Source organism: Macrotis lagotis, chromosome 4 (genome assembly GCF_037893015.1).
Source record: "Macrotis lagotis isolate mMagLag1 chromosome 4, bilby.v1.9.chrom.fasta, whole genome shotgun sequence".
NCBI classification, from domain to species: Eukaryota; Metazoa; Chordata; class Mammalia; order Peramelemorphia; family Peramelidae; genus Macrotis; species Macrotis lagotis.
The window spans coordinates 205,439,680-205,453,056 of NC_133661.1; the positions used below are offsets into that span (position 1 = coordinate 205,439,680).

General features: G+C 34.1%; 1 protein-coding gene across 6 annotated transcripts in view; it reads left to right on the forward strand.

Moving 5' to 3' along the window:
- GOLM2 (golgi membrane protein 2) overlaps positions 1 to 13,377 on the forward strand; it is a 107,050-nt gene that overhangs the window by 22,030 nt on the left and 71,643 nt on the right. For all 6 annotated transcript variants that reach the window (XR_012478134.1, XR_012478135.1, XM_074235284.1 and 3 more), the window contains exons 2-3: positions 8,788 to 8,842; positions 11,988 to 12,090. Coding sequence is in view for 4 of the 6 variants with exons in the window: in XM_074235284.1 (XP_074091385.1) it covers positions 8,788 to 8,842; positions 11,988 to 12,090 (158 nt within the window). In the remaining 2 variants the exon portion in view is untranslated. The remainder of the gene's footprint in view (positions 1 to 8,787; positions 8,843 to 11,987; positions 12,091 to 13,377) is intronic.

A 13,377-nucleotide genomic window follows, 5' to 3' on the forward strand; every position in this document is an offset into this window, starting at 1 on the left:
GGGGGAAAAAGATTAGAGAATCTGTATTCTAGGTAGACTATTAAGTAGCAGAAATGCTAAATACACACACACACACACACACACACACAGACACACACACACATGAATTGGTCAGAAAAGTAAAATGTGTTAAATAAAAGTGGTTGAAATAGATAAAAAGAAAATTGTTATTTTTAATGTATTCTGTTAATAAATAACTGATATGTAGAGTCTTTGAAAAGAATTTGGGGGAAAGAATTATCAATATGTGTAATATTTAAATGCATTTTATAATTGAAAAAGCTGTGAAGAGCAAATGAAACAGGATGAATATACATATAATATACTACTACCAGATTAGCTTATCCTAAATACTGCTTCACTTTCTCCTGCCCAGAAATTTTCATTATGCCACAGAAAAGGATATCCTTATTTATCATTCAAAGACCTATGTAGTCTAGCTCCAGCCATCCTTAACAGCTTTATCTTCCACTGTTTCCCTATAGTTATTTTCTGTTTTAGTCAAACTTTAATATGTCATTAATACATTGTATTCTGCCAGTTTTACTCACTGATCATTTGCTCAGAATGCCTTCTGTAGTTTCCTTCCTGAATGTCTACTTATAAAGATGTTACCCATTCATGTCTCAAATAAAATTCCAATTCCATTTAAACTGATCAGCATACTTAAAGTTGTTATCTTTATTTTTCTGGTAATACCCATCATATTTATCATATATTTATTGCTGATATTGATAATTGATATTGCTGATATTGTAATTATGTATGTCAGATAGATTGTAAACATTGTTAATTCCTTGAATGCAAGGACTGTCTTATTCATCTTTTGCTCAACCATATTATGTTACACATAGTAAATGTTCAGTAAATATTGAAAGACTTATAATAATTACATAAGAAAATGAATTAGAATAATGAATTAGATAAGAAATCAGCCATAATCTTTTACCATTACCTCCCTACTTAATCTGTTAAGGAGAGTGACACCATGAATCTACCTATTTCAGAGAATAAAGCTACCTGTTTCATTTCCTCCTGTAACAAAACCATATTTATGTCATCAAAGGAATTTTGTAGAACTCCTTTGCCTATTTTACCAAATAGTTTATATAGTATTGGAATTAATTGTTCTTTAAATGTTTGGTAGAATTCACTTGTAAATGCATCAGACTCTGGATATTTTTTCCTAGGGATTTTATTGATAACTTTTTCAATTTCTTTTTCTAAAATAGGGTTATTTAAGTATTTTGTTAATTCTGTTAATATGGGCAATTTATATTTTTGTAAATATTTACCATTTCATTTAGATTATCAGATTTATTGGCATACAGTTGGGCAAAATGGCTCTGATTTATTATTTTAATTTCCTCTTATTGGTTGTGAATTTACCCTTTTCAATTTTGATACTGGTAATTTGGTGTTCTTTATTTTTTCTTTTTTTTAATCAAATTAACCAAAAGTTTATCTGTCTTATTGGTTTTTTTCCCATTAAATAGTTCTTTGTTTTATCTATTAGTTCCACAGTTTTCTTACTTTGAATTTTATTAATCTCTCCTTTGACTTTCAGAATTTCTACTTTGGTTTTTAATTTGGTTTTTTTCCTAGCTTTTTTAGTTGCGTGTTCAATTCATTGATCTCCTCTTTCTCAGTTTTATTCATGTAAGTGTTTAGAGATAGAAAATTTCCCTTAAGAACTCCATTGGTGGGGCAGAGCCAAGATGGCGGTGTGAAGGCAGCATTTCCTGGGAACTCCTTTCTCCCCAAACTCCAGAAAACAAACAGATGATGACTCTAGCCAAAATTTAGAGAGGCAGAACCCACAGAAAGACTGAGTGATACATTTTCCCAGTCCAAGATGACTTAGAAGTTCCACAGGAAAGATGTGTTTCACCAGGACCAGGGTAGGGAAAAAAGCCATGGCCACAGTGCAGCACAGCACAGCACAGTGCAGCCCAGCCCAGCCCAGAGATCACCAACAACAGCTTGAAGGGGCAATGAGAGAACTCTGCTATACCAGAATGAGTGTAGAGCTTAGAGTGAGGAGCACCGGCTGTAGAGATTCTGCAGCCAGAATCTGGAGAAAGCAACCTGCACCCCCGAGGGTAAGGGAACTCTGCAGAGATTTATCTACTCTCCTGGGGTAGGACTCTGCTGTTTGCCTACACTCAGATCCAGGTTGCAGTTTGGGCTTCCATACTAATATAACAGGATCCTCCTTACAGCCCCAGGGCAGAGGGAAGTGGGGGGGGCATCTACATATCAAAGCACATGCAAGAGAGCATAAGACTTTGGAGGAATAAAGGTCCCAGTGGGGTGTCCCCCACAAAAAAAAAACCCAAAGCCTTGGAAGTGCCGTCTTGGGGTGAGGAAATGAGTAAACAACAGAAAAAAGAAGAATCTGACCATAGAGAATTACTTAAGTTCCATGGAAGATCAAAACACATACTCAGATGATGACAAAGTTGAAGCTTCCATATCCAAAACCTCCAAGAGAAATAGAAAATGGTCTCAGATTATGGATGAGCTCAAAAAGGACTTTGAAGAGCAATTAAGGGAGGTAGAGGAAAAATTGGGAGGAGAAATGAAAGAGATGCAGAAAAATCATGAAAACCAAATCAAAGCTTGGTGAAAGATATACAAAAAAATACTGAAGAAAATAATATGTTAAAAACCAGTCTAGGCCTAATGGAAAAAGCATAATAAAAGGCAAATGAGGCGAAGAATGCCTCCAAAAGCAGAATTGACCAGCTGGAAAAGGAGATAAAAAAGCTAGCTCTCTGCAGAAAATAACTCCTTCAAATGCAGGATGGAACTAAAGGAAGCTGATAACTTTGCAAGAAATCAGGAAGAAATAAAACTTCCAAAAAAGTCAAAAATTAGAAGAAAATGTGAAATATCTCAATGGAAAAAAAACCAACAACCTCGAAAACAGATCCAGGAGAGATAATTTAAAAACAATTAGGATACCTGAAAGTCATGACCAGGAAAAGAGCCTAGACTTCATTTTTCAAGAAATAATACAGCAAAATTGCCCTGAGATCCTAGAAGCAGAGGGTAAAATAGAAATTGAGAGAATTCACCAGTCACCCCCTGAAAGGGATCCCAAAAGAAAAACAGGAATATTACAGCCAAATTCCAAAATTCCCAAGTCAAAAAGAAAATACTAAAAGCTGCTAGAAACAATTCAACTACCATGAGTCTATGGTCAGGATTACACAGGATCTGGCAGCATCTACATTGAAGGCTCATAGGGATTGGAATATGATATTCCACAAGGCAAAACAATCTTGATTTACTACCAAGAATCAACTACCCAGCAAAATTAACATCCTCTTTCAGGGGAAAAAATGGACTTTCAGTGAAACAGGGGACTTTCAAACTTTCCTATTGAAACAACCAGAGCTGAACAGAAAGTTTGATCTCCAAGTACAGGACTCTGGTGAACCATAGAGGGAGTGGAAGAGAAGGACTAACTAGGAGGAACTTAGTGATATTGTACTGTTTGTATTCCTGCACAGGAAGAAGATATTGATAACTCTTATGAACTTTCTCATTTATAAGAGCTGTTAGAAGAAGCATATACAGACAGGACATAGGAAGGAGTGAAATATAATGGTATAATATAGTAAAAAGATGGAGTCAATGGGTGATAAAGGAAAGTACTGGGAGGAAAAGAAAGGGGAGGAAGAAGGGGCTAAGATATTTCACAGAAGATATTTCATAAGAAAAAGCCTTTGCTATTGAATGGAATGGAGGGAGGTGAGGGGGAATAAGTGAGCCTTCATTTTCATCAGAAATGGCTCAGCGAGGAAATAATATACACACTTAATAGGGTGAGGAAATCTATCTTACGCTAGAGAAAAATGAGAAGAAACGGATGGGATAAGGAGGAATGGGAGGGGGGATAGGTGATAGAAGAGAGGGAAGATCGAGGGAGAGGGTACTCAGATTCAACACACTTTTGGACAGGGCTAGGATGAAAGGAGAGAGAGTATAGAATAAATGAGAGTGGGGAGAAACAGAGTGGAGACACAGCTAGTAATAGCAACTGTGGGGAAAATATTGAAGCAACTTCTCTGGTGGACTTATGATTAAAAAGCAACTTACCCCAGAGACAGAGACGTTGAAATCTGATCACAGACTGAAGTACAATTTTTTTTCTCTCTGTTCTTGAGGTTTCTCATCTTCTTGGGGGAGGTGTGGTATGTTTATTCTTATGTTTACTCTGATAACACATTCAATTTACATCAATGTATAGAATGGAAACAATGTAGAGACTATCAGACAGCCTTCTGTGGGGGGGAAAGTGGGGGGGAAATTGTAAAATTCAAAACCTTACAAAAAAAGATAGGTACATATTACTATTGTATAAGAAAACAAATAAAATGTTAAAAGGCCAAAAAGAACTCCATTGGCTATATCCCATAAGTTTCATAGTGTTGTCTTATTATTGTCATTCTCTGTTTCTATGTTTTTTGTTTGACTTATTCTTTTTTCTTTGTTGTCTGTTTACATATTTTTATATTTTATTTTTTTCTAATTACGTGTAAAGATAGTTTTCAAAATTCATTTTTTTTGTAAGATTTTGATTTCCACATTTTTCTTGCTCTTTCCTATCCCTCTCTACTCCCTAAGACAGCAAGTAATCTAATACAGGTTATACATGTGCAATCCATTTTCAAACCTATTAACATATTAGCCATACTGTGGAAGAAGAATCAAAACAAAAGGGAAAATCCATGAGAAAAAATTTTTTTAAACCTGAAAATAGTATGCTTTGGTCTGCTTTCAGACTCCATAGTTCTGTCTCTGGATATGAATGACATTTTCCATCACAAGTCTTTTGGAATTGTCTTTGATCACTATTTGTTGAGAAGAATTAAGTCTATTATAGCTGATCATCACATAATTTTGGCTGTTGATGTGCATAATGTTCTCCTGGTTTTGCTCACTTCAGTAAGCATCAGTTCATGCAAGTCTTTCTAGGCTTTTCTGAATCCACCCACTCTTGATTTCTTACAGAAATAGTACTTTATTACATTCATATACCATAATTTGTTCAGGCATTCTAGATTTGATGGGTGTAACCTCAATTTTCAATTTTTTTTGCCACTACAAAAAGAGCTGCTATAAATATTTTTGTACTTGTGGCTTTTTTTTCCCTTTTTTATTTTCTCTTTGGGATACAGACCTAGTAATGGTATTGCTGGATCAAAGGGTATGCACAATTTGATTACTCTTTGAGCATAGTTTCAAATTGTTCTCCAGAATGGTTGGATCAGTTTATGACTCCATAACTAATGCAGTGCATTAATGTCCCAGTTTTCCCATCCTCTCCAATATTAATCATTTTCCTTTTTTTGTCATTTTAACCAATCTGATAGGTATGAGGTGGTATCTGAGTTTTAATTTGCATATCTCTAATCAATAATGATTGAAAAGTCCTTTGACTTTTCCTTTTGGGCAGCCAGGTTCTACCATTCCAAGGTCTTCGTGGCTCCTCACGGACACAGCCAGCGTGTTCAATAATGAGAGTTCAACCAGGAGAGATGCGTAACAGGTTTTATTAACAGGACACTACATCTCTACATCTACATCTCTGAATCTCCACATCTCTACATCTCCACATCTCTACATCTCTACATCTCTAACTCACATAGTTGAGTAAGGGTATATATAAACCTAGTCCCCCTGTTATCAGCATTCCTCATCTCCAGGCACTGTGAAAGAGTAATGGGCATGCCACAAAAGGTGTGTATCCTGGCTTAAACCGGATGAGGATGAAAGGCAGAGAGATAAGGACCAAAGCTCCTTCCTGAGAATCTTCAACAAGATAAGGATGAAAGGCAGAGAACAAACAGAGAGAAGGGCCAGAGCTCCTTCCTGAGTTCAGAGCACTCTGGTATGGACACTCCTGTTGTCCCCAGTCTTGTGACTCTCAGGATGAACTCCTCATGGCCATGTACTCTGTCTATTAACCCCTTATAAATGATTTAAAGCATATTTTCATATGACTATAGATAGCTTTAATTTCTTCATCTGAATTGGGAAATGTGTTTTCATATAAATTTGACTCATTTATCTTTATATTTTAGAAATAAGGACATTATCAGAGGCACCGAATGTAAAAATTGTTTCCCATGTTTTCTGTTTTCCATCTAATCTTGGTTTTGTTTCTGCAAAAACTTTTTAATTTAATGTAATCAAAATAATTCATTTTGCATTTTATAATGTTCTCTATCTCTTGTTTAGTCTCAAATTCTTCTCCTATCCATCTGACAGATAAATTATTACTTGTTTGCTAATTGGCTTATGGTATCACCCTTTATGTCTAAACTTTTCTTTTTTTAGGATTTTGCAAGGCAAATGGGGTTAAGTGGCTTGCCCAAGGCCACACAGCTAGGTAATTAAGTGTCTGAGGCTGGATTTGAACTCAGGTACTCCTGACTCCAGGACCAGTGCTCTATCTACTGGGCCACCTACCTGCCCCCTCACCCTTTATGTCTAACTCTTGTCCTCATTTCAACCTTATCTTGGTATAAGGTGTGAGATGCTAGTCTTGAGTTTGTGTACTATTTTCTAGTTTTCCCAGCAGTTTTTGTCAGACCAACTCATTCTTTAGGATTAGATTATTTGGTTCCCAAATAGTTTTTAGTCTATCTTTCCATAGCTTTTTATTATACATAACTTTTATTGCATCGTGATCTGAAAAGGATACATTTAATATTTCTGCCTTTCTGCATTTGATTATGAGGTTTTTATGCCCTAATACCTGGTCATTTTTTGGACAGGTTCCCTGTTTCAATTGTTTTCTTTTATTTCATTGTTTTCATTCATTTCTTGAAATGGTAAGAAGTCTTATTTGGGGATGAGTAGCTTCCCTAGGATCACCTTCCTGGCTGAAATTTTACAGTTAGTTTAATACCTTGTTATTGGTCTCTTTTCTGTAATTAGGCCCTAGACTTTCAAGACTAATTGACACACTGAAAAATGTTTTGGATCTGGAGTTAGAAACTTTTATCTCTTATTACTTACCTCCTATGTATTTTAGGGCAAATGATTAAATTCCTAGTCCTCAGCTTCTTCAGCTATAAAAATAAGGTGTTTGGATTAGATAATCTCTGAGGTTCCTTCCAGTTCTAAATCTGTGATTCTATTTCTCTTACGCTGTGAAATATCTGTATCTAAGGAAAGAAATGAGATTATTCTTAGAGAATAATGGAAAAAAAACACTATATTTGGACTCAGAGGCACTAGTTCAGCTTTTGCTATTTCTTAGCTATAAAACTGGTGCAGGTCAATTAAACAACTTCATACCTTAATATTTATACATAAAATTAGAGAAATAGACCTTTTGGGAGGGTCAAATGAGATGGTTTATATAAAGCATTTTTTGAATCTATTTGCATATTAACTATTGTTATTGTAAGGAGGATTGAGAAGAGGAATCCTTTTTGTGATTAACTCTCCAAAGATCCCAATGAGATTTGGGTGGAGATATCTATGAGATCTCTCCTCATTGAACTGGCTTGCCCAGCAACAAACACCTTGCCAAGAAAACCTAGGAAACTTCAGATTTTACAGGTGCTCACTTATAGCTTCTTAGCATGAGTCAAAGATAAAATTCCTAAGTGGACGTTCATATTCAAAGAGAAAACAATGGTTGAGACTTAAGTAAGGATTCCTTCAGAAGTACCTGGTGGAATCATGGAAACAAAGTAAAGACTGACAGATTGCTTTCCATGGGGGTGGGGGTGGGGGTGGAGGGAGAGAAGTAAGATGGGGGGAATTGTAAAACTCAAATAATATTTTTAATAAAAAAAATAAAATAAAAAAAGAAGTACCTGGTAGATATGCTTTATTTGCTTGTACACAAACTAAGTCAACTCAGGAGATAATAGCCAAGACATTGAGAGTCAGAAATAAAAGAAAGAAGAATACAGCTTCATGCTTATTTAGCCCAAGTTAGAGAATTCCAGATTCAGATCTTTGGGAGAAAAAGAGATTTCCTAATGAAACCTGTTCCTTGGGGAAAGAAAAGAATCAGTTATAATTCTTGAGCAGTATCTGAAATGTCAAATGGATACCCCAAAGGAAACACAAAGTTTTGCTGAGCATTTTATGTGTGTTTTTAAGAACTCTCTGGGCTTCTGTTAGTCTTTTGTAACTTCTTTTTTTTGTGTGAAATAAAAGTTGTTTGCTACAAACATACTTATATTCATATATATAAGTAAGTGTATCTAATATTTATATATATTTATTATATATGAACTGGTGATGGAGCCTATATCATTCGTACACTAGGAAGTTTTCTTGTAACTTTACTTGGGGACAATATTTCAGAGAGAAAATTTCTTATAGAGCTTTGGTCACTTTATTTGCATTTCTAAATTAAAAGAAAATCAAAATATTCATATTCAAGCCATCTAGTGTCATTCATATTAAATATCATTAATTTATTTTTAGATGTGAGCACCTTAAATACATCTTTGTATCCATCTTATTATAATTTAACTACCTTTCACAATTAATCTTTCCCTATAATGAATTGAAGTTGGAAAGTATTAGCCACCCATTGTGCTGTTTTTTTTTTAAGGTTTTTGCAAGGCAGTGGGTTTAAGTGGCTTACCCAAGGCCTCACAGCTAAATAATTATTAAGTGTTTGAGGTCACATTTGAACTCAGGTACTCCTGACTCCAGGGCCAGTGCTCTATCCACTGTGCCACCTAGCTAAACACAAGCAGTTATGTTTTATTTAGTAAAATAAAATTTAATTTTTCTTTTCAGGTTAAACTTCAGAACAATATATCATATCAAATGGCAGACATACATCGTTTAAAGGGTAAGAAATTTCACTAAATATTAAATATAAATAAATGGATATTAAACATCTAAAACTAAGGTCCAAGAAATAGTGGGTTAAATAATAAAAATAGAACTATTAATTCCATCTATGAATTTATATGGCAAAAACCTAATATATAATATGATTTAAAATTAGTGATCATACACACTTCACAGTATCCTAAAATGTTTTTATAAATGTTGTTTTATACTAGACTACATCAGAGGCTTTTTAGACTGAGCTGAATGATCTGTTCATTGAATTTATTAACCAGGCTTGCCTGATTTAATGAAGTATTACTTTTATTTTACTCAAATATTACATCATTAAATTAATGGTTAATAATTTCATCGAAGCAAGTATTTTTTTTAGTTCAGGTACTCCACAATCCATCCAGACTTTCTCATGATCTCAGATCTGAAGACAGATTTGAGAGCTATAGTATCCCAATCCTGTTTCCAGTTATCTGGAAAAAATAAACAGTCTCCTCTCTATATATAATCCTCCCATGTGAGTTTCCTTTCCCACTTTCTAATAAGGATTTTTGGGTTACCATGCAATCACTCTTTTGGAGAGGCATTTGCTAATCAAATGATAGAATTGAAATGTGAAAGAGAAATTGGTTAATTCTCTTCATTTTCAAGTTCCTCAAGCTCAGGAAATCCTCATTCAGATTGCTGGTATGAGTGGTCTTAATTTAGGGTCAAAGGAAATAAGGATCTTAATCACTTTTAAAATTTAATTCTAAGTTGTTTTATAGAATTGTTAGACTAATTCACAGCTCTGTCACAATGTATTACTCTGCTTTTCTTTCCAGTCATTCCCAGTGACATTTTACAGTTTTGTAGATTTTTTTGCCAGTTTTCTGAGGGATAGGTAAATCTTCAGAGTTGTTTTAATTTATGTTTCTCTTATTATTAGTGATTTGAAGCATCCTGAGAGATTTAATTCTCTTGAGAACTTTTTTTCATATCCATTCATTACTTTTCTTTTGGGGAATGATACTTGGTTTGATAATTATGCTAGTTTTCTATATAACTTGCATATAAAGCCCATATCAGAGATGTTTGGTACAGAAATTTTTTCTTTTTCCCTAATCAGCAGAGAGGAAGGAGGGATTTGAAATAGAAGAAGAATTTGCCTACCATTGGATAAAAGTTATTATATCCAGCCAAACTGGCTGTTCTTTTACAACATTCATCACCTCTTTCCATGTCTTTGTATAAGGTACAAGCATGGAATGCTCTCACCTATCTTTACCTTCTGTGTAGTTTATATTGGGGACCATCACAAAGACTGTCCTCTACTGTAAAAATGTCATTTGTAAAATAATTGTGAATGACTTAGCTATTCTGAACAATCCAATGGTCAAAGTCAGTTCCAAGGAACTTAGGACGAAAAGTGCTATCTACCTCCAGAAAGAGAACTGATGAAGTGTGAGTACAGACTGAAGCATATTTTTTTCTTTTCTTTATTTTTATTGCTTTTTTTTTTTTGCAATATGGTTAACATGGAAATATTTTACATGCAAAATTGACATCGTTTTTTGCCTTCTCAGTGGTTTTCTGACTTCAGATCTAATCATGATACCAATGAACAGTTATTCTCTTTTCATTTCTAAATTTCATCTCTATTTTGAATTTTTTTCCCAATATAAAATGCTAGTCTAAATCTACTTTCTACCAGATATCTTTCAGGGTCAATAGCAAGCAGGGACAGCTAGATGGTGCAAGTGAATAAAGCACCAACCCTGGAGTCAGAAGTACCTGAGTTCAAATCCAAACTCAGACACTTGATACCTACTAGCTATGTGACCTTGGGCAAGTCATTCAATTCCATTACCCCCCCCCCCCACAAAATATGAATAGGGAGGGGCCTGAAGGAGGTAAACAATTTAGAACTCAAAAGTTCGTGATTTTTCATGGAACATGGTTGTCTTTTTATAACCTGAGAAAAAATATAAGGGATTTTTCTCTTGTTCTACTGCTGCTATATTTCATCTGATAAAATAATAGAGATTACTGCTCTTTTTCCACACTGTACTTAAATCCCTTTATCAGGATATCAGAAAAACAGTGTCCATAACAGTAGTCAAGTATGGTTTATACTGTTGGGTCATACTGTTTCTTTGAGTAAATTAAATCACAAATATTTAATTGCCTCCTCTTGCAAAGCTCACTATATCTAGGCACTAGAGGAAGATGGAGAGTTTAGATAAAATATGTACTCTCCTAGTAGAGTTTATTATGTGATGGTGGTAAAGACACAAGCAAAATTAATTATAATCCATATATTATAGGTAAATTAGAGATGCACAAAGTTTTGTGAGGCCTAAAGAAAATGGCTATTGACAAATTGACAAAAAGATGATTTTTTTTTAGAAGAGGTGGCATTTAAATAGAGATTTAAAGAGTAGATAGGGGTTCTGTAAAAGAGGAAGTAGATTGGCTGCACAATAGTGATGTTTTTGACACAACGTAACTTTCAATGGCAATCAACAGAGGTGAAGAGGTATTGCTGATGAATGGAGGAGGAGTATCTATGATAATGACAATATTGAAAACAATAGCTAACATTTATATAGTACTTTATATATGCTACCTCACTAGATTATTATAACAACCCTGTAAGGTTGTTTCTTTTGTTATTCTGATTATACAAAAGAAGAAAATGATTCTGAAAGAGGTTAAATGACATATCCAGGATTATGTAATTAATAAATGAATGTGGTAGGATTTGAACTCAGGTTTTCAGATTCCTGGGTTTTGTAATCTCTCCTCTATTCTACCTTGTCGTTAATGAAATCACAGATTATTGAATTTGTGAAGAAAGTGGAATTATTTGTACCATACTTCCACTTGCATCTTTGATCTACATAATATGAGGTTTGACTTGTTACTTTTGGTATGAGTAGACACTGTTAAGCTACACAAAATTAAAATAAATTTCACTTTTCTTTTATTTATAAGAATCAGTAGTATGCTTATGATATCATTTATGACACCTTAGATTGTGGATAGATTAGTTGAGAAATATGCAATAATTTTATTTTGAAAGCCTGCTACAACTTGGTTAAAATTTTAGTAGGAAGGATCAGAGAAAATGAAGCTTCTTTTTTATTATTTATTTATTTTGGGGTTAGAGCAACTTGCTGAGCTTCGTCAAGAATTCCTTCGACAAGAAGATCAACTTCATGATTACAAGAAGAACAATACTTACTTTGGGAAGAGGTTAGAGTATGAAAGGTAAGAAGGTCAGAACTGTTTATCCCCATTTCTTATTTTAGAAACCTAAGTACACTTCCCCTTTTTACTTTCTATCCTCTTTCTGATAATTCTCTCTATTTCTGCCTATTGATCTCTCCTTTCATTGGCTTCGTTTGTCCTTTTGGAATCTATATTTGACACATTTCCATTTTAGCATATTGGAAATCAGAGTAGTTCCATTTACTGAATCCATAGGATCTATGATCCATCTTTCTGTCTTAATAACTTGTATTATACAGGCCCAGAGGTTCTAACAGATTTCTTTTGATTCTAATTTCTTCAGAAAAGATAGTATGGGCATCCTTATATGTCAGAAAAATCTATCAGCAAACCTAATAAATAGGAGTTGGCAAAAATTTACTTTTAAAATAGTTATCTCCTTGATGTGAGTATTTTCTTGGTGGTAGAGATTTCAATCCATCCACAATAGTCATGCCATATGACTCTTATTCATATCTTCCTTCAAATCTCCTACACGTTATTGCAAGTGTTAGTGACCCTCTTGAAGAAATTGTGAAATCACATATTTTAGTGGACAACAGAAATCTTTTATTCACTTATTTTTTTCTTCTGGGGATGGTTAAATTAATCTCTTTTTATGATTATAAATCCCATTTAAAAGGTATTTATATTCTAGGACTTGATGCAATTAGTCCAGTGACAGAGCATCTTACTTGTATACTGAATACCTTCCATAATAGTAATACCTTTTAGGTAAACATATTTATTTTATTTTATATTTTTCTCGATATTAATAACAATAGTGTCTTTGGACAAGGATATTTTTGGCTATTACAACTTACAGGGAATCTTGTAGGATGTTAATATATCTGAATGAGAACCACCTTGCTGGGGGCAGCTAGGTGTCACATAGAGCACTGGTCCTGGAGTCAGGAGTACCTGAGTTCAAATCCGACCTTAGCACTTAATAATTACCTAGCTGTGTGGCCTTGGGCAAGCCACTTAACCCCATTGCCTTGCAAAAACTTAAAAAAAACTACCTTTCTGGAAAGAAAGTGAGATCTTATATTTATAGTGGGATTTTATATTTTCTATACCTTTCTGTCATTTGTATGAGGATAAAGATATGACTTGCTATATAATGTAATTTATAGATGACTTTCTAGTCCCTATTTAGCAGTTTGTCTCAGGATTCCTTCTGTGTAATTTGTGAATTAATTTCACAAAATTTTGTAAAAAAGAATGTAGACTTCTATGGAAGGCAATTATTTATAGTTTATTAATCACTTCTATGTAAAGAATATA